Source organism: Callionymus lyra, chromosome 10 (assembly GCF_982586985.1).
Source record: "Callionymus lyra chromosome 10, fCalLyr1.hap1.1, whole genome shotgun sequence".
NCBI lineage: Eukaryota > Metazoa > Chordata > Actinopteri > Syngnathiformes > Callionymidae > Callionymus > Callionymus lyra.
This window is the reverse complement of record NC_141827.1, coordinates 13,898,056-13,925,336: the sequence shown is the minus strand read 5'-3', so window position 1 is coordinate 13,925,336 and position 27,281 is coordinate 13,898,056. Positions and strand designations below refer to the sequence as shown.

General features: G+C 39.1%; 2 protein-coding genes across 3 annotated transcripts; one reads left to right on the top strand and one right to left on the bottom strand.

Annotated features, from left to right (window-relative positions):
* Positions 1–2,858: 2,858 nt before the first annotated feature.
* On the bottom strand, positions 2,859–14,570 carry mettl1 (methyltransferase 1, tRNA methylguanosine). Of its 2 annotated transcripts, XM_087800668.1 has the most exons (8): positions 14,455–14,570; positions 13,215–13,287; positions 11,919–12,014; positions 11,140–11,255; positions 10,888–11,072; positions 6,335–6,448; positions 4,653–4,754; positions 2,859–3,662 (listed from the first exon to the last, which is right to left on the bottom strand). In XM_087800668.1, exons 3-8 carry the CDS (start codon positions 11,996–11,998, stop codon positions 3,546–3,548), a joined length of 714 nt encoding a protein of 237 aa, XP_087656794.1. In that variant the 5' UTR covers positions 11,999–12,014; positions 13,215–13,287; positions 14,455–14,570; the 3' UTR covers positions 2,859–3,545. The 2 variants fall into 2 exon arrangements, with proteins under 2 accessions (XP_087656794.1, XP_087656793.1); XM_087800667.1 differs by lacking the exons at positions 13,215–13,287; positions 14,455–14,570 and having other exon boundaries at positions 11,919–12,104.
* Positions 14,571–16,244: 1,674 nt separating this feature from the next.
* cdk4 (cyclin dependent kinase 4) lies at positions 16,245–23,712 on the top strand. Its single transcript, XM_087800666.1, has 8 exons — positions 16,245–16,428; positions 20,303–20,522; positions 20,593–20,728; positions 20,794–20,961; positions 22,077–22,186; positions 22,500–22,550; positions 22,614–22,749; positions 23,129–23,712. The coding sequence occupies exons 2-8, from the start codon at positions 20,305–20,307 to the stop codon at positions 23,222–23,224; spliced, it is 915 nt and encodes a 304-aa protein (XP_087656792.1). The 5' UTR covers positions 16,245–16,428; positions 20,303–20,304; the 3' UTR covers positions 23,225–23,712.
* The last annotated feature ends 3,569 nt before the right edge of the window (positions 23,713–27,281 follow it).

The window sequence follows — 27,281 nt, the reverse complement described above, 5'->3', positions numbered from 1 at the left end:
ATGCAGCTTGACAGACATCTTCAGCCGTCACGCCCCTGAACAGGGCGGACGAAGACGCTATGCCCTTGGTCGAGTGGTCTCTCAGGCTATCAGGGAAACGGTGTTCCGCTGCCTCATATGATTTGAGAATAGTACTAAAAGTCCAATGAGCAAAACGGTGAGAGGATACATCAGCCCCAGCTTTTTTTGGCCTGTAACAGACAAACAGCTGATTGGATTTACGTTAACTATTTGTGCGTCTAACATAACAGGCCACAGCTCGTACTGGACACAGTGGATGCCATCGCCTGTGGCGGAGAAAAAGCCCTTAAATAAATCGTCCTTGACCTAAAAGAAGATGTAATGACCTTCGGGCAGAAGCAAGGATTAGGACTTAATCTAACAGACTCCTCTGCCTCGCCAAAGGAGAGGTAAGCGGGGTCCACAGAAAGGGCACAAAGGTCTAAACCGAAAGTAGCTCTAAAGCTATCTTGTTGAAAGGCTCAAAGGGACCTCCAGCTAGGCCCTGAAGAACCTTTTGAAAGTCCCATTGTGGGACCATCTGACAAGTAGGGGGTCTAAACCTACGAGCACCCAGAAGAAAACGCTTTACCAAGGGAGGACTTCTGGTCGTAAAACGACCAAGAACCTTCTACAGTCATGGCTGACGAGCAAACTGTCAACGTAGATGTGGCACGACCCTTGTCCAGTAACTCCTGTAGGAACAGCAAGATCTCCGAGACTGGACATGAAGAAGGTATCAATCCTTTCTTCCTGCACCAGCTCTGCACATGGCTCCCCCACTGTCAGCTGAGCCTGGTCCAGAAACCATCTGGCTCCTGGGCTCTCTGGTGCTACTACTAACACAGTAAGATGCTGAACTCAATATGTGTAAGAAAAGTAGCATGAGTCTCACTGGAAAGCATACATCAGACCCCTGGGCCACAACAGATGGGCCAGAGCATCCACCACCAGAGGTGGTCTGTGGTCCGTGAACTTTAGTGAAAACCAAAGGGGACACTTTTTTTCTCCCTGGAGGCAGGTCCGCGACTGGTCTCCCGAACCGGCGCCAGATCTGTGACGTTATATGTGGGGAGAGCTCCCCCTCGAGACATTTGATCCGCATCCACATTCAACAAACCCGGAATGTGTCGAGCTCACAGGGACAAAACATACCTGTTGGCCATACTCAGAATGGAGGCTGCCACACGGTGTAGACCCGGTGACCTCACTCCTCCCTGCCTGTTCAGATACGCCACTGTTGTGGAGTTGTCTGATCGCACCATCACACGTCTCTCTTCTAATTGAGGATCAAAATGGTGGAGGACCTTTTGAACCGCTAGCAGTTCTAGGTAATTTATGTGTTTTGGTGTGTTTGACCAGACTCCTCCAACACTGTCCTGTACACAGGTCCCGCCCAATCCAATCTGACTTCTCTCTGGAGTCGGTCGGGAGAGTCCCAGAAGACCACGTCCTTCATAGTGAGGGCAGGAACAGTCAACATGTGGTACTTGTCTCGAACTGGATGAATTCGGAGACGCCCAAACCACCGTTGAAGACGCGTCATATTTAACAAGCCCAGTCTGACCACATGGTGAGTCGCTGCCGTAAGACCCAGTCGTGACATTATGTCTCTGGCTGGCAGAGACAAGGTTTTTCGAACCTTGTCCAACTGGTGCAGTAACGACACTCTTCTCTCGTCTGACACCCGAGCTGTCATAGTTCTGGAGTCTAGACGCAGACCGAGGTAAGACATTTGTTGACCTGGTTCTAACATGCTTTTCATCATGTTGACCAGAAACCCCAATTGCCGTATGCGACTTAAGACCAGGGCAGTCTGATCCTGCACCTCTTTTCGAGAGGATGCAAGGATTAACCAATCGTCCAAATATGTCAATATTCGGACACCTCTTGGCTCCAATGCCTTTTCCACGCACTTGGAGAACGTCCTCGGAGCCAGAGAGTACCTGAACAGCAGGCGAGTGTACTCGAAAACCTCGTCCCCTACGACGAAACATATATTATACGATATTTTCTGTGACCAGGAATGATCGTTACGTGAAAATAAGCATCTGTCAGATCTATTGATGTCTTCCAATCGTCTTGTCTGACACACTCCAGCAGTTGTCTGTCAACATTCGAAAAGGTCTCTGCGCTACATAAGAATTGGAAAAGGATTGGTCTCATCCCGCCTGATTTATTTGGAAACTGGGAGTACTGGGAAAAGAAACCCTTCTCCTTTCTGGAGGAGATCCAACAGTTCTCTCTGTAAACATGTCATGTCCTCTTGAGACCGACACGTTGTTTTTAATATCCCGTTATAAGACGGTGGTTGACGGCAGAATTGCAACGCGTACCCCTTTCTTAATGTTCTGTCGAGCCATGCGGACAGTGGACCGCATAGCCTCAGCCAGGACAATCTGGAAATCTGTCTGGCGGGGATAACGGTGACGTCAGTGTTTGTGTGACGGGCCCTCCTGCCTTGTTCCTCTCCTCTCGTTGTATGGAGGTACCCGCGGGGGGGGCCCGGGCGAAAAGGACACCAGGATGATGTCCTCAGGAGTCGGTTCAGGTCAGGGAACCCCATTTCCACTCTTGACCAAAATGTTGACATGCTTACAGAACATAACACGAACAAAGTTGGTTGCCATTGCCTTAGATGTTGCTTAGATTAAAATAATCTACAAGGTTTTGACGTTTCCCATTTTTAGGCACAGGTACAATATCAAAGGTTTGACAACACAATGAGAGTACCTATAAACCTCCAGGATGGCGTACATTGCATTGTGTGGCTTTTATATAATAGGTAGAGTCTGGAGCAGCAAACCCACATGAAATATTTTCTCACGATAAGTCCCATGGCTTCGCGTAGGGTCTTTATTCAGAGGGGAATAAATCACTGCCGTTTTAATGATGTACAGGCAACAAAGGTTGACAGTTAAAAATACACCGAGAAAAAAAACACTTTCGCCTTCGTTACAATCCGATGTCCAGATGCAACAAACTTTCAAATGATTAAAAAGCAAAACCTTGACACAGCATTTAATTAAAGCGCAATTTGATGGTGTGATGGAAGTCAAATATGTTCCCAATACAGCACATGTATCAAAAGAATGATCAGGGACTGTGCATTGTGTACATATTTACAAACAACTGTATACTGACAATGATTTTAATGGAAACATCCGTGAGTAGATCCAGTTTTAAATTCATCCTGCTTATTCAAGGTTGGATCAAGAGGGAACGGACAAACAATTCCCAACTTTAACCAAAAGGATCCTCCAGTTCCAAACAAGTTCTCCCGAATATGAGCAGGAGACAAAAATGTCAATCCTTTTCCTGCAATATAGTGTCTTTAGCACAGGTTAAACAATATTGTATGTCTGATAAAAATAAATAAATCCCACTTTTAAAATCACTAAATGAAACCAAATGAACAATTGAGGCAATTTCCGCTTGAATTATGTTTCCAACATCATTTAGATAAAAAATACAAGAAAGGAATAAGATTTGCACATGTCGGTAGAATCAGAACATTCATCTTGATGAAGAAGCATCTTTTAAACCTAATTTAAATCATCAATCCGCCTAAAAACAGCAAGAAAATTCTTTCCTCCATTTCTTTTCACTTTCTTGCCTTCTTCTGTACAAGTGCCCAGTCGACTAATAATGACATCATCAACCTGAAACACAGAATAGAATTATGAACATTAAACAGGTTCTATCATCAACTCCAGATTTCTATAACATTTACTATAACATTTTTTAATATTTTAAAAATTACGTGATTACCATGTTCACACTAGTATGAATGCCATTTGACATGTAGATTTGATAATAAATGTAGCTAATTGATCCAAGTGTGGCACTTGTGGATAAGTTTCTTTAGTCCTTTGATACAAGGGATGGAGTCAGGGTTCAATGAGGGACAAGTTTCTGCCCAATTGCAGTGGCGTTTGAATGTGTGGAATTTACAGTCCCTAGAAATTCAAGTTTTTGGTCCTGCTTTGGAGCCCTGAAGTCCAGATTAACTTGATCGTTGTTGGAGTAGTTGCGGAGTAACTATATGAAGTTGCAGTGCACTTAAAACCGTTTTCTTCAACCGAGATAAATCTCTAAACTTGGGAACATAATGTTACAACACGATTTGGAGCTTATAATCTATGTTTGTTTGTATCTTCTCATTTGGACTATTCTTATAGTTTATTTTCGTGTCTAAACAAGAAGAAGCTGTCTCGCCTGCTGTTAATACAAAACTCTGCAGTGAGAATTCTGACCTGCTCTAGTAGAAGAACTCAAATTTCCCGGATGCTAAAAACTCTTCACTGGCTGCCAGTTTCTTTCAGGATCAATTTTAAAATTATAGTTCTTAATTTCAGATCTATTCATGGTCAGGCTCCTCCTTACATCAGTGATCTGATCCAGCCTTACACCCCAACTCAGGCTCTGAGGATCAGAATCTACTGATGGTTCCTGAACACGCTTCTGGACCAGAGGAGAGAAATCCTTTCAGGAACAAGAAACATCTTAAGTCCTTTTTATTTGTGCAGGCTTTTTATTTCTTTGGTCTTTAGTAGTTAACGTTGGGTTTTCAAGTGATAAGGTTCAAAGAAGAAATCCAAAGAAAAATCAAGGTTTTCCTCATATTTGGAGGTGTTCAAGGGTCGACTTACCAGTTCTTCGTCTTGCACACGTTTGAACAGTGGGTGTTCTGTGAAGTGCTTGACCATCCACAGGTGCACTTCCTCCACATCAGTGATGGTGTAGACAAAACCCTGTCAGGAACAGGCAAGCATTGGCAGGTCAGCCCCAGAATAAAGTCTCATCTGGAATGTAAAAATAACTCAGACGGGACACACAAAGGTCGCTCGCCGCCGTCACCGCAGTTTACTCAGAAGATCAGCAGATAACATTACTAGAACGCGCGATTCAGGGAAAAACTACATTGGCACATATTTCAACACAACTAGACTGGAAACATTATTTTTTTCGCCCTGCCAGTCAGCCAGAATGACAGCTTTTCATCTGTGTACACATGGAAGTGTTCAGGTACACAAATCTTTGGACGGTCTTCCATGCCACTTGCTCAATGCCTACCCTGAATGGCCTTGCAAAACCCCCCCTAAGTTGTGAGAGGGCGAGTCTCGTCATGGCTGCAACAGGCAGCAGCATGTAAGAACTGATCGGCAGGTTTACTCAATCAATTTCAGTGAAATCATAGATTCAGTCACGCAATGATGCAATCAGCTGATAAAGTACCTACATTTACGACGAGGAGCTTCACAGAAATCTTCAGATACAAATGAAATTGAGTCACTTTTCTGCTTAATCCCCAATTCTACATCAACTTTTGTTTCCCGTTGAAGCTGCTTCCTAACGAATATAAGTAAGTAAGTAATTTGTATTAAATAGCGATTTTCCAGACCGTGGTCACAAAGCGCTTAAACAATCAAAACAATACTCAATAAAGTATATACTTTAAAGGTTAAGATAAAACTGAGAACAACACAGGAGTTCCAGAAAAATCAAGGAATATTTTTCATGCTAATGGTTCCCTGTAGGGGTTCATGAGGGAATTGAAAACAGGCCTTACAGAAAGAAGTCAAATGAATTGTATAATTTCCTTGTGAAATGCATTTTATTTTTCAGAGAAAGACCACATTTTTTCCAAAAAGAAATTAGCGTGTGGCTCGTGATACATCGATAAGCCTTTATTGAAGCAAATATGAGTATAAAACTCTACATCGACCATATATGGACCAACTTACATGTCGAGATGCTGATCCGACATGGTGGAAAATAACAGAGAAGTGTTCTTATTTTAATTTAGGCACAAACCAAGGTTTTTCTAGATTGAGGAACAAGCGCAAACCTGTCCCCCTCGAAGAAAGGAACAAAGAGAAAAAACGTCTGCAATGGGCTCAAAAGCACATGAAGACAGATTTTAGCAGAATAATGTGGCCAGACGAGAAGAGGGCGACCTTAGAAAGATGGGCTTGAAGTTGGAACCAGGCTCTCCATTAAAAGAGTTGTTTTTTTCTCGCGATTTCCATTTTTAGTGTTCAGTCGTTAGTACCAAATAATTCTTCACATACAATGTTGACAACTCATAGTTATTACTTCTCTCAGTGAACCTTCAATGAGGTTCTGCAGTCAAAAGTGGCCGATCATATCCACAAGAATGTGAATGACTACCCAACAGGTTCAAGTAAGTGATCACCAAAAATGTGTCATGTAAAAAAGTGGCGCCTAATTTTAGTGCACATGCATACAGTGTTAGTTTCTCCGATTAAAGTCTTATTCATAATGTGTTGCTCAAAGTAAATAAAACAATCTCAATGACCATCATACTTACCCCGATTCTTAGCGTGTATGCGTATTCTGCCAGTAGTGTGGAACTAATGATTCTCCACTTGTGCTTGGTTTTCTTGAAATGCGGGTCCGGAAACAGAAAGAACATCTTACTGAGCTAAAAGATGGGGAGGAAAAAAAAGAAAAGAAAGTGAACTAAGCAGCCTATATCTCTCAACAGCGCCACCTCCCCACATGTATTCTACGAAAACAACATTTTTATCCAATTAAAATAATGAATGTCACCACACAAAACAGAGTCTCACAGAATCAATTGTGGTTGGGGGTGAAAACGCTGTGGTTTTCAAAAACTGCAATTTCCCTTCTAGAGTTTCTTTTCTTCAATAAAGTTCCCCGTGTCTTTGATACCGTGCGGCTCCATTGATACTCATCTGGCTGATACATTAAAAACAATCCCAGAGACTTTTTATTAGTTTAAATAAATAGCGTCAGGTACGGACTGGATGATGTGGGGATAATGACCGTCGGCACCTCGTGGGCCGTGCACTGTTGATGGAAGATGGAAAAATCTTAAATGTGTTCTATTTTTTTTATTATATAGTTCCAGGTCATAGAACATATTGAGGAGGAAATAAAACCAGAGAAAATGAAAATACCACTTACACACGGACGACAATTATCAACACTTTTAATTGAAAGCAACCACTGACTCTTCTATCCAGTCAAAAGAACAAATAGAAACCATATGTCATGTTTGTGTGACTCGGCACTCATGCAAACTCTGATCCGTGATTTAAAATCAGAGACCTTTAAAGTGATAGTTCACCCAAGATTTAAACTTCACTAATTTTCTACTCATCTTCATGTCAACTCAAGGTTTGGATTATTTTATGAGTAATCTGTTCCTTTTAAGAGTATCGAAAAATGTACATACATTTTATATAGGGCTCGAGCTCAGGTTCATCTTCCCCCAAAAAGATGATAAAAAACATCCAAATATCTCCATACTGCTCTCCTGTAATATCCATCTTGTATTGAAGTCTCGAAGAGAATTAAATAAGTCTGTATTTTACACTCTATTGTGGCAGAATCTTAAAGTATTCCAGGTAAATATCCAGGGCACATGCAGTTTACAGTCTACACTGAAAGTTGTTACAGAGAGCTTGACTTCTGTGTCAAGCAATGATGAGTCAGACTACAGATCATTTAGCCACTGGGATAGATATTTTAGCTGGTTACGATTAGTGAGTTCAAAGTTTATAGCTTCAAGTCCAGCGTGTTTATATCATGTAGTTAGTCTTATTCTTGTGTTGTTGATGTTGGCTAAAACTCTCTCGGGGTTCCCTAGTTGGGATGCCTTTAACTTTTCACTTTCCCTGATTGATGCTGCATGAGGTTCAATGAAAAGAGAATGGAAACAGGACACAGCTGGACGTTGCCATCGTGTTACCCATTATTTTACGGCGATTGTGGCCATCTAATCCAGCCTTTAAATGATTCCCCAAACCCAAATAACTAATAAGGTTGACCAAGTTCATTAGAATTGCTTGTCCTCAAACACATTTTCAGCATCTAGTGTCAGAGTTACTTTACTTTTGAGGAGATTTACAGTCCTCTGAATTAATTTCTAGCTTTTTTCAGAGGATCTTTGATGAAGCCCTTTTGATCTGGATCTATTAGAGTCATGATGAAATGTTATACTCAAAAACACCTTGCTAAGGATTTTGATATCTGTATAGATCAGTGAAAAGGCACGTTAGTTTGCTGGATTGGACAGGTCTTTATCAGCTTTTAATAGTAGCCTTGTCATGGCTATAATCTATGATAAAGGAATTCTAGTTGTAGATGCGTCATCATTCGAATTAGTAGACGTGAGATAGTCAGACAGAAGTGTCTTTTGAAAGAAAAAAAACGATATGTAAAACTGAGGTCCTGTACCAGGAGGAATGAATCACACATTAAGACCAAGTTCTGGCGACAGTTTCAAGTAACAGACAGGCGAGAATGTTTAAAACAGTCAAGGTTCCCAGGCCTGAAATTATTTTATGCCAACTGAACTAAAGCTTCATCTGGTTGAAACTGTTGGTGGCCCCTGGACCTCCCTGGCTTGGATTAAGCTGTCTTGTGTTTTGAAATGTCTGGCGCCAGTTGAATAAAAAAATTAAAATGTCGTGCGCTTGGTCATAGAGACCCAGCACGACTTTAAAATGTTTGTCAGGACTTATGAAGTGAGGAAATAAAGTGATGATGGCTTCTTAAACATTTCCGAACTGAGGAGAAAAATGTTAAATACCATTTAAATTAAAGGATTTGTTTTTTTATAACTAATAAATAAAATAAAAAATAATAAATAAATAAAGTTTAACATTAACAATAAAGAAGTCTCAACCCTCAAATTGATAATAGGAATAGGACAGTAGGATTATTTTATGTGATCGACCGTATGGCTCTAAATCAAAGTATGTCATGTTGATGTGGTGACCTATAAAGATGTCAGTGTTTTACATTTAGAAAGGGACCAGAGGGTAATAATGTCAACGATTATTCAGGGGCCAATAATAAGGGCAAACATAATGGAATCTGATGCATTTGTTGAAAGAGGACATACAAATAGATAATTAAGATTGTTTGAACAATGTCAAAGTCAGACTTATGGTCAAAACAGTTACAAAATCAGTTAGGCCTGGATGAAATACAACTATTAAATTAACTACAGCAAAGCCCTTTTGTACAGCATCCAAAATCAGTATTTATCAAGATTGAATTTATTTATATTAATAATACAGACAGAACATAACAAAGACAAATACAGCTAGATTGGAAATAAATATAAACACAAAAAGTAATGAGATTTATGTTGGTAGATTATTTAATCTTTTGTAACATTCTCCTGGAAAATGATTCTTATGTTTTTCGAAAGCCTATTTATTCCCCTTATAAATGGTGCCACAATTGTAAGAAACATGCATTTGTGGGGTGAGCAAGTATCCGAGTTGTGCCCTTTTAAAATGTGACAAATATTTCTTCCCAGTCAAACAGCTTAATCCATCGTTTGTTTTTTAATCCTTTTTATCTTACTGAATCTCACAAAGAAGTCCAAACTTCAGTGCCATACGTCGTGTCCTCCAGATGTGCAGCCGGAGTTTGCAAAATGGTGACTAGCATGAAGAGACGCCAGGTCGTTGTGGATGTAAATGGTTCTTCCACACAGTAAACTCATTCAAGGTAAAATCCACTAAAAGAGTCATCAGCGAAATAAGCCGTTTAACTGGGTTAAGATTCGTCCCATCTCTCATGTTCATCAACAAAACAAAATGCGAACCAGCTACATGCTAATGTTAGCTACAAGCTAATTTAGGCTAGGCTTTTTAAGAATCCAAATAAGTTCACCAGCAGGAGCCAGTAAACATAGAATTACCACAAACACAAAAGAAAACCACAATCCTACAAACACCTTGAGATGCTTTCAGTTGCTGCAAATATGCGACTAACAAAAATGATCTGCATCAGCTAATGCATGAGATTAGTTTCTTTAAGCTGGTTGGTGCTTAAGACACTTTGCTAATTAATTGGCTCAACAGTAAACAAAGGTTCAGAGAAACTTTACAAATAAAGCTTACATACTTAACGAATACATGGGGTCAAAAGCAAATACATTAATTGTATTAAAAAATATCCAATTAAAAACAAATCAGGACAAAAATATCGTCTTCATATTTTACATCAAATTTCAATTAAATCGAGTGCCGAATAGCCCAAGTTCATGAGGTCTTTTCAGGTCAAACTTATTTTGATCCAGACGGAAACATCACCCAACACACGCCATCAAGACAAGGAGAAAAAAATGCTACCCCTCTTTGGCCATCTAAGGTGAGCCTTTTGTGTCGCAGAATTAATTTGACCCTGGCACAATAAGTCCACTGTGAGATCAGGTGCAAAGTCATAGCTTATGGCGGCTAATTGGAAAGATTGGAGGGGATAAAACACTGGCCCGCCCTCAGCTGGTGCCTTAAGTGTCTGTCAATGACCCCATTGTTGGAAAATCCTGGATTTATAAACAATCCCCGTAAATGAATGTAATCCATATGTTAAACATGGGGGAGTAATTATTTTGAGTGTGAAGGTTAAGGCTCAACTCTCTTACCACCTTGGCACTTGCAGCAGGACTCGGAATCGAACCAGCAAGACGGATCTTTGATACCCGACCGTCTTGGAGGTCAGTACCACATTCAAGGTTTTTCCATCCACTCAGTGACAACTATAACTAACGGATACAATAGCGCCATCAATGATATACAAATAAAGCAATACCCCCTTAAGCCAAGTTTCCTGGACACCTTTAACTCTACTTCTTAATCCTGGTACAAAAAGAGATGTGATTTAAGGATGTTTTTGCTTGATTGAGACAAGTCTTTATTTGAGTTACAGTTTAAAGTTTTTTGTCCTAGATAGTCAGAAGTATTGTGGAGAATTTTCTTAGGCGGACACAAGAGAGGTTTGGAGTACAAGGCCTAAGCAATGATTTAAAATCAGTATGAAGTTTGATTGAAACGTATAATTGACCAAGACATCAACTCAATGAGTCATTTAACTCACCTGGCCTTTATTGAAGAAATTTGGGAGGTATTTCATCGCATTGCTGCGGAGACAGGCAATGTTCTGGTAACTTCCTGGTTCAGATTCTCGCAGCGACTTGATCCGGTCCTGCACGTAGTCGGAAACCTTCACTCGAATTTCCAAACCCAACATGAGCTTATCTGGAAAAAGTGAAGAGAGCTCCACTTCAGGGGGAAAACAATTAAGTGAATACATGTTTTAGGAGCAGGTTAGATGCTTTGATATACCAACCTAAGAGACCTCCGTAGCCACAGCCAATGTCTGCAAACTCCACTTGAGGTTTTCCCTTTTCAGCGAAGAATTCAGGGTACAACTTGAACCAGTCCATTTTGTCGGGACAAACCGGGCTGAGGAAAGAAACCGCGGACAATGCAAGTTAATGTTCCATCTATTGAAACCATCAAAAATCATTTAATAACATTTCCTAGACAGCAAAATAAGAAAAAGACCATAATTGTATAATGAACACTTATAATTTAGATATGTGTATTAATGGAACTTGACTGGTCTGGAAAAGCGCTATATAAATAAAAATGACTTACTTAAATAATGATATTTTCTCTTCCCACTGTTTGCTGCGTATAAAAACTAATTTCTGAATATTTTAATGTACAAATTCAGATTGAAAAGCAAATGTTGACAGGTTGTCATTTGCTAATTAAAGGAAAATGTATTTTCTTTTTAAAGAAAATATGCGCATGAGAAGCAATAACAACCACAGACTAGAGAAAAACATTTTTCAAAGACATCAAATATCTCACAAACTTCTTCTATAATACAAAAAATAGTTTAAATCCCAGTCTTTCTTATTAGTTATACACCAATATGTTGTTTTATTGTGTCTCAACCATTTTTACAGATGTAATATGTATACGTTTAACAGCGTGTTCCACAGGGAGTTGTCTTGTGCAGAAAATAAACAAATGTCAAACTTGGGTTCAGTAAAAATGTAAAAAGTGGATGAAAAGCAGGGAGTGATGATGGAACGTGTAGAAATGTTCAACACTTACTAGTCAAACGAATGATGTGCCATCGGGTTAGAATGCGCTCTTTGTCGGTAGTAGCGCTTCTGTGGCATCGTTGCAGTCATGTTGACGTTTGAGGAACTAGATCAAAGTAAAACTGCAGTAATACAATGAAAACTCGCAACTTTAAGACCATCGATGAACACGTTTGGCTCCAGGAAGTTTACTACACACCGGTCGCACAGTTTATACGCCACAGTCAGAGATTCGCCGCATCAGGGGTTGTCGCATTAAAATGACGTCACGAGCGAACCCAAATTTCGTTTTTATTTTTAAGAGTTTTAAGACTTCGTTTTGGGAAGATGCCATGTCAAGAAAGTCAACAAAAGCTGCTTTATAATTGGAATAAAAACAAACTATGCACTGTTGCTCGTTCCACAATTATTTCTACATATGGGTCCGTTTAAAAGTGAAATAAGAATTCCAGTTGGTAATATTAATCGTAAGGAAACATTGTTACAAGTTTGTTATCACACAACATTTTACCAAGAAATGTTTTCTTATACTCTTTGATTGCAATAATCAAATTGTCTTTCTTTTTTATTCAATACACCTTTCACATTTTAAAATGATGTATTCTTGAAGTGTAAAACAGTAATTTCCTCTTTTATTTTAGAATAATTAAACTACAATTGGCTTAAATTATAGACACATGTTTTATTATTTAAAAGTAAACTTGAAAGAGAAAACTAAAATATGCTTTATATTATTATTTACATACTTTATAAAAAGTGAGAAACATTCAATTTGCGTTTATTTTGTTACATTTGGGGTTAGAAGCAACGCAATCGTCTTACAGTTTTTTTTGTCGCTAAGAAGAGTTCACTCATCAGATACTTCTACTTCTAAACTCTTAACCCAATTGGCACAGCATTGGTCTTTTGTGGCCATACCATTCACATTTACAACAAATTTAGAACAAGTAAATGCTTGTAAGCGACTGAAAAAAAAATGAAATTATCAAATTGAATTCGCTTTTCATGGTGAAGAACGACGAAATTGGTCGAGAACGCAACTTGTCATGTCCACCTTAGACTGTTATTAAAAGTTTAGGTGGGTGAAATGTTTTGCCCAGATGGTGGTTACCATCCTCACCATCTCACTGTTGTTGCAACAGAGGTTGTTGGTTCTCAGCTGACCCAGCATGTGTGCAATGGTATAAGCAAGTAAAAGTTGGGACATGGCGAGTGTTTAGATTAACATTTATGATGTGCAGGGACTTCCTCTCCTCCACTGTTTTACTGCTGGAGCGCAAGACTTTGTCTTGTCATAGTTCACTACCTTCCTCTGCTGCTTCACTGCCTGCCACCACTTGAATCTTCAGTCCACAGAAGAACTTCATGAATGACGAGTCCTGAAGAAACACAAGTGCAGAAAATAAGGTGACAAGAGCATTAATAGAAACCATATTGTTTGACTCAACGCATCACTAATATAACTAAAACTGTTTCAAACACTGAACCTGATGAAGACATTTTATGAACAAGAACCAGTCAAACTTTTTATGCAAGACAATATGTTCTTTATTTGTTCAGGCTTTTCCTTGATTTTCTGGAACTTGTGTTTTGTTATCAGTGTTTTCTTGCCCTTTAAAGTATATACTTTATTGAATATCGTTTTGATTGTTTAAGCGCTTTGTGACCCTGGTCTAGAAAAGCAAAAAAAAAAAGACTTACTCACTTACTTACTAATTTTCGGTCATAAAAATGGAGAAGCAACCAACTAGGTTAAAGCTTCACAAAAAAAAAGCAATTTAAGCTAAAACCACAAACATTCTTCACATGTTCACCTGTTTGTTTTGTTAATAATCTGAAAACGTTGTTGACATAAGCAGGTGCTGTGTCCGCACACCTATAATCCATAGATATTCAAGTGTTTCTCTTAGTGGCGTCTGTCGGAGAAGGTCAGCAAACAATCAATGTGATCAATTAACATGTGGTCAGTTCAGGGGGAAGGATTACGCAAGTACTTTCTTTCCAATTGATAAATAGAAAGACTTTGAACTGAGATTATTATTTAATTTCTTTTATTGAGTTTGATTATTTTATCCTACTTTAAAACGTTTAAAAAAAATAAAAAAAACTCAACTGGGATTTGAGGAAAGTCGTGACAGACTGTTTTTAAAATGTAGCATGCTCAATGTTTTAAAGAACATCTACCCCACATTTAGGTAAAATAAATAAATATAATCTCATCTTTGACTGCAACAGTTATTAAAAGTAACATTAAACTATACATTTGACTCCTCAGCTGTGCCGGACGATGCATGCCTGCAGCTTCTAGTGATACATGTTATGGTCAGTAATACTGCAGGCTACTTCACAAAACAGACCTTTTACAGTAAAAGGCGTATACATGGATTCATTTAAATATTATATATTATATGTATATAATATATACAGTGCTGTGTATAGATGTGTGTACATGTATGAGATGAGTGTGTGTGTGTTTGTGATTCAATGAATCAAACGACAACACAGAGTGCTGCAGAACAAGACCTGTTAACATTCGAGCAGATCACCTGCAATAGGGTCTCGGTGCTGGTGGCCAGGACCTGGTAGTTAAAGAGGCCAGGACCCTCTCTCAAACAGCACTGGTGACTGCAGCGAACCGAGCCAGCACAGCCACATGGACTCAACGACTCCCTCTAGAGGGAAAATGTTGAAACGGCATTGAGAATAAATGTATTATTTACCTTTTTTTTTTTAAACCCTGCAGAGACAGAATGTGATTACACCTAAACTGGGATATTAAGACATGTTCTCGCACACTAGTATCTAGTCAACAGAACCATTAGAACCATTCTAAAAAATGCAAATTTACAGCAGGAAGGAAATGTCTTTAATTAAACTCCCATGAAGAGCAGCTTGACTGAGCAGCGTTAGTTAAAATAAAGGAGACTTCCTGCAACTGGAGGCGAGTTTATGAGATACAAAGCAAAGTTATAACTGAATGTTCATTTTTGTGCCAAAACCCAAAGCTCATTGTGATATTTGTTGAATTGGTGATTTATATATTGCATTTACATCCGCATACATGACATAGTATAAAACATACTGAAGAGGAGAAACAACACCTTTGACAAACCATCACTGGTGTGGTTGACATCATCGATTCTCATCATCTCTCAAGTTCCTTCTTCCACTGCAACTTCTCCACTTATGAGCGTGAGATACATTACTGCATGAACCTTTGTTTACAAAAAGAGAACAATTCTCTATTTGTGTCACTTTCTGGTTGATGTTACTTGAGGAAAGTCCCTGTTTACCTTCTCTGGTCCTTGGAAACATGTGACATTGGGACATCACCAAACGGTCTCAAGAACATAAACAAGACCCTTCTTTGTTCAATTCAGACCCAATCAATAATGATGGAGCGGACCAGGATTTCATATGTTACAAAATGGCTTTTCAACATCAGCCCCATGGCAGGAGACAATACATCCAAATACTGTCTGTCCCACTTAGAGGGAATTGAATAAGTGGGCTTAGGAGAAAGCTTTATCATATTAAATAATGAATTATTATTTCAACATTTCTGAAACTTAATGTGAAAAAGAAATTCAACAAAGTTGCCCGGTTATTGTGAACATATTTAGAGAGTTTTGCTTTAAAAAACAACAACAACTGAATCTTGCATCTCTTGTATTGAATGACACCAATATATATATTTTTTTGAATAATGATGATGACGACTGAATTAAAAAATATATATAAATATATTATATTAGATTTTAAAGAATAAAAAGCACAGTGTTTTGTGAAAGGGTTATTTAAAAAACATGTCATAATGGTCCTTTGTTATTTAATATACTAACTAAAAAAAAATTCTGATTAAATTATGCATTTTATAAGTATGATTATTTAAAAGAAAAAGGTAAATATAACGGAATCCTTACGGGAACTCCTGTTGTGTTATCAGTTTTATCTTGCCCTTTAAAGTATATACTTTATTGAATATTGTTTTGATTGTTTAAGCGCTTTGTGACCCTGGTCTGGAAAAGCGCTGTACAAATAAAAAATACTTACTTACTTATTATTTACCTTTTATTAATCTGTACCTTTTTTATTGTATTTAATTGCATTAAAATAGGATTTCAGACCAATGGATCATTATTTGTTATTAAACATTAACACTTAAATTAAGGAGTCAAAATGAATCCAAGTAATAATAATGTGACGAAAAGGAGGAACAACAAGAGTTGAAACAGCATCTTTACTTAAATCAAAGTTAGTATTCAACATAATAATGAGAGACAGTTGAAGCTCCTCCTCCAGCGAAGCAACAGGAAGCGACAAACCCCAAAAAAACTGTTGAGAGTCTGGAGGAAAAGAAGCGCTTGTTCAGATCCAACTGCGCCGGAGTTTTTTTAGAACCAGGTCCCGGAGCTGCGACCCCAGGGTTCTCTCGGATTCGACCCCGCGGCACTTGGACCATGTCATTCTTTTGAAGTGCACAGGAAGTTTACCTGCCTCAGAACCAACACCTTTCGGAGGTAAGATGGGCCAAAGTTCTCGAGCTATTCCTCATACTGGGGGGCTGAAGTGAGTCGTGTCCGCGTGCGCGTGAGTCGCCGCCACGTCAGTGACCAATGCGAGCAAGGATCGCCCGCGTGGCCTGTTCGGTACTTCTCTGTCTGGCCCTGTTTTAATTGACAAAGAGCTCCGTGCAGGACTCTTACCACGTGTCCGGACACACGGAGTCCATCTGTCTGCTGCTCCCCGCCCTCGCTCCGGGACCTGGAGTGAGGACCGAACTGTCGGATGTCGCTTCTATTGCTGGACAATAATAAACTGACCAAGGAAGTCGGGGGAGGTTGATGAACGTATTTCCTGTTGGAGGGACCCGGGTCAGCAGAGCCGGCCCTCCCATTAGGGAAACAAGGTGCCTTGCTTGAACCATACAATAGTTCCTTTTGCAGCCACTATATATAAGTAAAAAAAAGAAAGGTATACACTAGATATATAAAAAATATCGATATGTGCATGTGCGATATGCATATCAAAAACATTTATCTATATTTATTATTTTCATTGTATAAATCAAGCATTCCTCAAATGAGCACTTCGGCCAATCAGGCGCAACTTTAAATGCGCACTTTGACCAATCCGTGTCATGTTCTATCAATTTGTACTTCTATGTCTGGTTGTCGTTTACGTCTCGCTCTGACCGTTAGCTGTGAGGCACAGCTGGCTGGGCTCGGTTGCTATGGCGACGCCTCCTGCTGGCGCGCTGACTTGGCGCGTTTAAGTATATGCACGGAAGTAAGACTAACTTATGAGTGCTCAAACACGAGTGATCCAGTCACCCATCTCTTTCAACCCCCTTGGTTAAAGCAACATATTCTAAGTACTTTTCATCTGGTCTCAGTTGTTTTCAGCGTTCTTATAAGATTGCGGAACTTTCAAACAAGTGTAAACCAGTCAGTCCAGTAGTATGCTAATGAGCTAAGCTGTTAGCATCAGGTCATATATATACCATTATGTGTGTGTGAACAAGGAGGTGGGATTCATTATTTATTTGGTGACATTGTGATGCGCCGGCGGCTCCTCTCTGATGTCGCTCCGTTTCGCGGGAAACCGATGCAAGTCCCGTGAGACTGAGCGTTATAAGTGATGGTTTTCTCCAAACGTGTCGCATCATTTTCCTAATCTAAAACCCCCGGACCCTCCCTACAGTACCGGCGCCTGCACCCGCGTGCACGAGGCTACATTTTGAGATGGAAGAAAAAAATATGGCATTAATATCGCAATTCAAGAATTTCTTTTCCCCCTCTAATACAATAAATAATATTACAATGACATTGTTAAAATAAAAAGAAGCATACATTGAAGTAAAATGAAGAAGGTTTATTTAGTTACTTAAATTAAGCTTTAATTTACAAAACATAAAATAAAACTTGAAGGCATGTAAACATTCTTTGCAAATACATTAAAAAAGTTTCAATTTACACGTACAGCGTAAACAATAGTGCAAACACTGCAATCATGTCTGCCTTTTTATTCCTGCTTTGACCTTTTTGTAACTCATAGTGTATCTCCTATGGTACAAAAAAATAGTTGTTTATAATATTTGAATAGTGTGATGGTCAAGTCAACTTTGTTTCAATGTCTTGGGTCTTAAAATAAATGCATTCAACATTTGGTTTTGGCGTCAAAGGATTAAAACGGAAACAATGTTTTAAACTGGGGGTCAGACGAGCCTGCATAATGGCATGTTTGCCAGTGTTCTGCCCACTACATCTCTTTGACTCTTAATGAGGGACCTCGTTCGTCGCAGGCTCTAAACCCGCTCTTGACTTTTTTTTTTTTTTCAAGGGTTGTCATGTTTTAGCTTGAGTTTGCAGCTGGTGAAACAGATTCTCTTGATAAACATTGCTCTGTAAAAAAGGTTGGATTTTTATAAAGACAACTTGGGGACAATTTGGAGGAAAGTGCCATTTGTCTATTTCCTATGGATGTGCCCATTATAGCCACAACTGTCAAACTGAGCCTGAGAAACCTGGGTGTTGTATTTGACAAAGACATGTCTCTAGTTCAACACTGCGGGAAACTGACCAAAAACTGTTTCCTTCAACTGAGAAAAATCTCTAAACTTAGGAAAATGATGTCACAACACAACCTGGAGCTTGTAATCCATGCGTTTTTGTCAAAACTCTGCAGCGAGAATTCTGACCTGCTCTAGTAGAAGAACTCACATTCCCCCAATCCTTAAAACTCTTCACTGGCTGCCAGTTTCTTTCAAGATCAATTTTAAAATTCTGGTTCTTACTTTCAGATCTATTCTTTTTTTTAATTTTTTTTAATTTTTTTTTTTTATTCATGGTCAGACTCCTCCTTACATCAGTGATCTGATCCAGACTTGCATCCCAGCTCGGGCTCTGAGGTCTGTGGATCAGAATCTACTTATGGTTCCTGAACACGGTTCAGGACCAGAGGAGAGAAATCCTTCCAGACTGTTGCTCCTAAGCTTTGGAACGATCTTCCTCTCTCTCTGTGTTTGATGATCTACTGACTCCTTCAAGAAACATCTTAAGACATTTTTATTTGTGCAGGCTTTTCCCTGATTTTCTGGAACTCCTGTGTTTGTCTTATGTGTCTTTAATCTTTAAAAGTATATATTTTAAATGTGTATTGTTTTTTTTATTGTAAAAGGGCTTTATGACACTGGTCTGGAAAAGCGCTTTATAAATAACCTTTAATTACTTGCATACAACCCCAGAGTGTGGCTCAAACAAAATTTAACCATCATTTTGAGACTATGAAGCACACCTGGCTACAAGCCTCAGGTTTTTATTGTTACAAAAAAACCGTAGTGACTCCAGACATCTCTTTTCAAAGTACTTTGTTAATGAAGGCATTAACTTTGTTTAATGTAGTGCGTGTTACTGCTGTGCGACCGCTCGGAGTGGATTTCTCCCTCTCAAGAATGTGTCTATTTCTGGGTAATACCACACAAACAAGAATGGGTAGTGCAGATATACGTTCGTAAAAACATCTCACCTCAGGCCGAGCCTTCTTGGACACGCTGTCGTTACCGAAGGAGCCTGTTTTTGAGCCAAATATTATGCCTATGGCGCGCATCCGGGTCATGAAGGTGTGTGTGATGCGCAAAAGTTAGTGTCTTCTTCAGCGCATAATCTTTTCCCGTGTCTGTCACATTTTTTGGTTTATTTTAAGAGGGAACCCCTGGTGGCTGTTGGTCACCAAATATTTAAATAAAATTACAGTAACTAGATAAAACCTCACTACATTGCAACCTCCCTTCATCATACTGTTATTATTATGTCAATGTACGTTTTATAGGGTGAGTCGACAAGTTGCCCCAAATAATAACAAAACGGCAGGTGTGTATATATAGAGCTCGAGGCAAAAACAAAATTTAAACAGTTTATTAAAAATAGTTTTTACAGTCAAATAACTGCCTCTCGCCCTGAAGAAACTGGGATGGGCTCCAATCTCAACCAATTTGCAAAAATCAAGTATAGCACTTCAAACGTGTCCATTCTAATTCATCAGTCGTCAATCAAGTGCAACTGAGGTGCCGCAGTGAAATGAGTCCCCACTTAAAAACGTCTTCTGAAGAAGTATGCCACAAACACTGGTAAAGGGTGTATAAAAAATGAATATCATAATGGAAAATAATAGTGGATATGTGATGTGTCTAAATCTTGTGATGGACCAGCCCTTGTCAGATTGTGGGTTATTGATCAGTGAATTACTCATTGTTCATCCAACTTGAATGTCTCACCACAAGGTGACATGGTCACATAGAACTTTCATAAGAACCCATCTTCGTGTTCTGGCTCTGTAAATATGTACTCCAGAAAGCCCAAATCTCATGTGTCAATGATCCACTTGTGTTTTCAGTCATGGTTCAGGGCGCCAGCGTCCAGTACGAGCGGGTCGCCGAGATCGGAGGGGGTGCGTATGGGACCGTCTACAAAGCTCGCGACATGGAAAGTGGAAAGTTTGTGGCCCTGAAGAGCGTCAGGGTCCAGACCGACCAGAACGGACTCCCCATCTCAACGGTCCGAGAAGTCGCCCTCCTGAAGCGGCTGGAGCAGTTCGACCACCCGAACGTGGTCCGGTATGTCAGATGAGGCCCCCAATGAGGCTTGTGGTTGTGGTCCTCACACGTTGTTACGTTGCTTCAACAGGCTCATGGACGTCTGTGCCACGCAGAGGTCGGACCAGGAGACCAAAGTCACGCTTGTATTTGAACACGTGGACCAAGACCTGAAGACGTATCTAGAAAAAGCCCCGGAGACTGGTTTATGTGCTCACCACATCAAGGTGAGGATGAGTTTGTTGATCATGTGTGAAACAGACCAGTTGGTGAGCGATGCTTTTTATTGCAGGACCTCATGAGGCAGCTGCTGTGTGGACTCGCCTTCCTGCACTCCAACCGTGTCATACACAGAGACCTGAAGCCGGAGAACATCTTGGTGACCAGCAAAGGACAAGTGAAGCTCGCAGACTTCGGACTCGCTCGCATCTACAGCTGTCATATGGCTCTGACGCCTGTGGTGAGACCAATGTTACCCCCAGTTATTGTCTAGATACAGATGGTTAACATCAAGTGTGTGTTTTCTTAAGATAGGATGTTTTGTTGGATTTACTGATTAAAGATAATAATATGAATAAAAATAAAGTTCTAGCTATTTAAAATAAAACGGTAAAAGATAATAAATCGTAATGTATAAATGAAAGAATTTGTCCAAATTAACCTTGTAAAGGCTTTAGGTATGTGGAGATCAAATGGTTTAAACGATGATCTAAAAATACAATATAGAATATAAGAATATTAACAGAAAATGTATTTCAAGAGAAGGCATCAGGTTTTAAACTATGACCTGCATTCCAATCATTGATTCTTCTTGACACAGTTTAAGTTGTTGTCCAGAAAGAAGCAGAGCTTTATAATAATGGACTTCGTTCTTGTTACTTCTCGTTCTGCGAGACTTCACTCAAGGAAGATCTTTATGAAGTTATAACTTTTAAATGGAGCATCATCATGATGAGTGACTGCATGTTGGAGAGGAAGACTTCAACATTTACAACGTGTGAGTGAGTCAGGAGAGTTGGTTTTTCACATTAGTTGCCCTATAAAAATCTGAGTTGAAAGCACGTAGAAAACACTCAACACTTCAAGTGCCACAATTCAACTCCACATCGCAGTGTCCTCTTTTTATGGAGCCTATTTAGTTTAGTCAAGGTTTAGTTCCTCAAAATAATGTATCTTACTGTGGCTAATGCAAAAAAAAAAAAAAATCCCTGAACAATAAACAAAAAGGTTGAAGTCAAGATTAAGTTAGGAGTATTTTTTTTCAGAGATTTGGAAATATATTGTGCTCCGATAAATGTTCCTACAATTTATTGTGGTCAATATAAGCATTACAATGTCATCAAGCAATTAATATGACGATAAGACATCAATATTGAAAAGAAGAAATTCATAAAGCATTTTTCTGGAAAATCACTTTTTTATTTTGTAAATATCTATAAATGTTCATTACGACATGTTGTACAAATGTTTAATCCATCAGCATTGCTCACCTTAGATTTCTGCACTCAGTAATTGGGTGAAATTCTGCTTGACCTTGAAGTGTATCAAATATTTAATTGAATATATTTTCTTCAGGTAGTGACGCTGTGGTATAGACCTCCAGAGGTGCTATTGCAGTCCAGCTATGCCACCCCAGTGGACATCTGGAGCACCGGCTGCATTTTCGCAGAGATGTTCAGACGCAAGTGAGTCGATTAAAAAAAAAATTACAATTTTTATATTAATATGAAGATACTACTGTCATAAACAAAAGGACATTCATATCTTAAAAATATGAATTATGTATATTTATTTCATTTTTAACATTTTTATTCTTACATTTATTTCCATTTGTTTATGAATTATAGATCTTTCTGTATTGCTAAAATGTTTCCGATTTTCAAACATGGCGTCAATCGTGTTGCAACCTCTAGTGGCGATGCTGTTGAATTACATGGGTCCGAAACGAACCCAAAATGCTGAAAGGTCTTGGCCTAAAACACAAACTTTCTATTTCAGGCCATTGTTTTGTGGAGAATCAGAAGTCGACCAACTGGGAAAAATATTTGAGTAAGTTCTGATTCAGGCCACATCACTCCAAACGTCACATCCTCACGAGTCGTGTATTATCAGGTTCACCGGTTTGCCGCTAGAGGAGGAATGGCCGACTGACGTTACACTCTCCAGAAAGAATTTCCCCCCTGTCTCACGCCGGCCAGTGGCAGACTTTGTGCCCGATATCGACGAGCAGGGGGCGCAGCTGCTTCTGGTGAGTCCCTCGGATTATCTGTCTACTCCACTATAATGTACTCGAATCAACTCTAGGCGGTTTGTGTTGCGTTACCACCAGCACGGTACGCCGGAGCAGATACTATTACTACTACTATAAGTACCTGCTCCGCTCTGGATCAGTGACGATATTGAAGGTGTAATAAGCTTGACTCCCAACATAAGAAACAAAATGGAAAATAAATTAAATTGAAGAGGTTTTTACAGATGCCTAAAGCTAAATTCCAGTAGTAGAATAGAATACTTATCGTGCACTTGTTCTTTTCAAAGATGGTTATTGTTGACTGCTTGTTTTACAAACTCACTTATACGGTGTTAAACTTGGCTGCTCTCATCTCCCGCATGTCTGCCTTCCACAGAAAATGATGACATTTGACCCCTTCAAGAGAATATCTGCACTGAATGCTCTAAATGATGCATATTTCCACGAGGAAAAGGCTCCGACAAATAGCTGAAACGATGGAGGAAATGCAGCGTCTCGTTTTGGAGCTGACCTTAATCTATGACCTTCACTGTGTGTATCACTTTACACGAGATGTCGTACACTGATATGTTGCAGCTTCTGCTGCATGACAGAGTGCAAAAAAAAAAAAAAAAACAGACTTGAAAATCACTGCCAGTTCATCCCACAGGACCAATGTTTGTAGCTTCAAATGTATGCAGTCATTAGTCTCAGCAAGTATTTAACTTGCACACAAGCAGTCTCGTGAAATGTTCGTCTCAGCTGAACGAGGAAAGAAAGTCTTCATAAAAGCTGATTCATTTTTTTAAAAGTTGAAACCTCTGCCACCAGCTGTAGTATTAAGCAAAGAGAGCAGAAAACACAATAAGAGAGAAGTCAGTGTCTGTTTTTAGAAGTCTGGATGTGTGTTTGTTTCATGTATCGACTCTTTAATGTGCTCAAACCATCGAGAATATAAATAAACCTCGAGTCACTGTCAAAGTCGCACGTCTTTTTGTTCAGTTTTACAAGTGGTGAGATAAAAGCAGAGCCACCGGACATAAATATCTTAGGAGAAGAAACTGTCACTTGTTCAATCTTGCTCATTTGTGATTTAGCCCAAAATAAAATCTAAAATGAAAACTCACTGCCTTAAATCTCAAACGCAGTTTTCTGTTTTCTCAAAAGTCTAGGCATCAGAGCAAGGCCACGCGTTTATACCCAACTGTCCGGAAGGGTGACGGCAAAACATAACGCATAAAATATTACCAAACATACCAAACATTTAACAATGACTATCTTTTTTGAGTGGAGTTTCCCCTCTTACTTTAGCTCAGAACAAGTGTTCCTGGTCAGGTATTGTGGTTGGGAAGCACCGTTTCTGTTCTACTTATTGACGTAATGAAGGTTAATGCAACAGAAAATATTACGGGAACATGTGGTGCTAAATGGTTCCTCTTTAAAATCAAATCAACACAATAGTTGCGCTTTAACTTTGACAGTCAAGTAGCTGTTCCTGGAAAACATATTATTTTACTATAATACTCAAAATCTTATTAAACCTTAATAGCTTTCAATTAACTTCATATTCTAACATGAAAATTAAATATTTATTTCCCTTTGGGACACACAGTACTGTAAAACAAAGTGGAGTCAAATGTTTTATACCAGGCAGGTTTTGGTTCAAATCCAAATCGAAGCAAAAACTTGACCTTATTTTATAAGTCTAAATGTTTTTTATTTCAATTAACTAGAGTTAAATCACTACATTCTTTTTATATGTGAGGTTCAAATAATTTAAAGTTTATTCTACTCGAAAATAATTCAGGGATATACGTTTCAAATCTCAATACGCAATGCGTAATTGTTATAAAATGTATGAAGATGTAGCTTTAAAAATCGGCGCTGGATTAATTAGATATCAGCTAATAACCACTACTATGGAGTGAGATTACTGCCACTGGTTTGAGTGAGTGTGTCTTGGTTTTTGTACACTCAAAACCCTTTTCTTGTTGCGCAAAATCACTTTGCTGCGCATTCAACCAGTCATACACATGTGGCCAACCAGTCATACACATGTGCCCAACCAGTCATACGCACGCTTAACCAGTCACACGTGCGTTCAACATATCACACGCACGCGCTCTAGCTGTCATACAAGCGCTCAACTTCACTGCTGCGCACTCAACATTTGTCTCCTCACAACAGGAGTCTAGCTCGCTTGACATAAATGCAAGTTAGATGTCTGCCACGAAGGTAGACAATCAGAGACCTGCTGCTTGAAGCCTTCTGCTGCCATTGGCTGGACTTCTCCAACAATCACAGGGAGCTAGTCTTGCTGCAACTAATCTTAAGCTAGTTCATTAAAAGAAAATAAGTTTTGTTCATTTAGTGAGGTGTTACCTAAACATTAAATAATGTTGAGATGCTTGAATATTACATATTAAATAATAAATATAGTGCAAATGGCATCAAATGCTCCGTTAAAATGCCTGTGTATGCTAAAATGTAAGCCTACTCAAGGAAAGTTTACTGAAAATAATATTGTCTTTTTTCCGAAAAATGTTGAGCACGCAGCAGTGAAGTTGAGCGTGTGTATGACTGGTTGGGCGCGCAGAAAAGTGTTTTTGCGCAAAAGAAATGGTTTTGAGTGTACAACAACCAAGACACACTCGGTTGGCAGTAATCTCACTCCATATGCATGCAGCTGAACAAAATAATCAGGTAGGAAACGCTCATCTTCCCCTGCTTGTTGGAAGGCTGTTTTACTTTTGGCATACATCACTTTCGCTTGCTAACATGCTAACCTGGATCCATCCAGCACTCATTGGTCTAATATCAAGGTTTGTTACCTGCTTCAACAATTACAGCACAGTGGGTGTGGATATGGTTAACAAAATGTAATATCCGGAAAAATGGTGTTTTCAGTGGGCGGGGCTTAAGCGCATTTTCAAATATGAATATTTAAATTAATATAGAGCTTTGTACAAAGAGGCATATACTGATGAGTACAATAGAGGTCCAAGATCAATTTAATAAACACTTAAATCAACACATTAGTTGCTCTTTAATGTATGACCTTGTTAACTCTATTTTGTGATGATTGTTTCCTTGGTTAATAATATGTTGAAACTGTCTAATTCAGTTATTCCTCTTCATGTTTTTTTTAAATTTAGTTTCATGAGAAGTTCTGTATACCCAGTATTCGGCGTAGGCATCTATTATTGAATACATCAACTGCTTTGTTGTCTCTTTTTTTTATTTTCCATGTTTCACATCCGTATAACAAGACTGGCAACACTAGCGTTTTGTAGAGTCTTAGCTTTGTTCTTCTATTGATGCTGTTGGAGCTCCAGATCTTCTTGAGTCTGATGAAAGCACCACTTGATTTTGACAGTCTATTCTTCAGATCCTTCATTCCACCTCACTCTTTACAAAACGTTTCTCCCAGGTAAAGGAACTGCACTAACTCTTCGATGTCTTGGCCACTGATCTGAATTCTTGGTTTCTTGCGTTGATCCTCATTGTTTTTGTTTTTTGTGTGTTGATCTTAAGTTCTGCTTGTCTGGCTTCTTCATCCATCCTTGTTGTTTTATTCTGAATGTGTTGTTTTGAAGAGGAGAGTAACACTATGTCATCTGCGAAGTCTAAGTCGTCCAGTTTTTGTGTTAGCTTCTATCTAATTCCATTTTCCCTGTATAACTGTTCTTCTCATGATCCGATCCATCACAATCAAGAATAAGAATCCCGACATATTCTAATATCAAACCACTCACATATTTTTCCCTGATCTTCTAATGCACATTGGAAGTCTTCATAAAACGTTCTGACCATTCAGACTATCTTGTCTGGGATTCCATTCTATGTTCTATGATTTTCGTAGTATGAAGACTTGCTCTGTTGTTCCCCTTCCTGTTCTGTACCCTTCTTGTTCCTTTCTCATGCAGCAGTCAATTCCATTTCTTATACGGTCTACAATAATCCTGCCAAGTATCTTTCCTACAACAGAAAGTAGTTATGTCTCTAGAGTTCTTACATTCTTTGAGGTTTCCTTTCTTTGCTAGTTTGATGATAAGCCCTTTCATCCAGTTTGTTTGGATCTTTTCATGGTTCCATACTTTCCCTAAAAATGTGTGTACCTTTGTGGCTGAGAACTCTACATCAGCTTTTAATAATTCGGTCATGATGGGGGCGATTCCTGGTGCCTTACTATTCGGCAGTCTTTTTATTGCTTCTTTGACTTCGCCTATTGTTGGTTTGTTTACTGTAATCTCTTTGATTCTGTCATTGAAGCCCCATTCATCATCTTCTGCTATTGGTTTTTCTGGTTCTTCTCCTTTAAACACGTTCTTGAATTGTTCAGATTGTTTCCAAATCTAGGATTATTTAACAAAAGACATGGATTTCTATTTAAAAGTGACCATGTCTAATGTATCTTCAAGGTTTAAAGGTCATGAATTTCTGCTCATCATAGGCTAAAGAGCGTCACGGAGCTGTTGATCTTTCGGCGTTGATCACTTTCATGAATAGGGTGATGCTGAGGGAGAGGGGGGTGGGCGAGAGAGCCCATC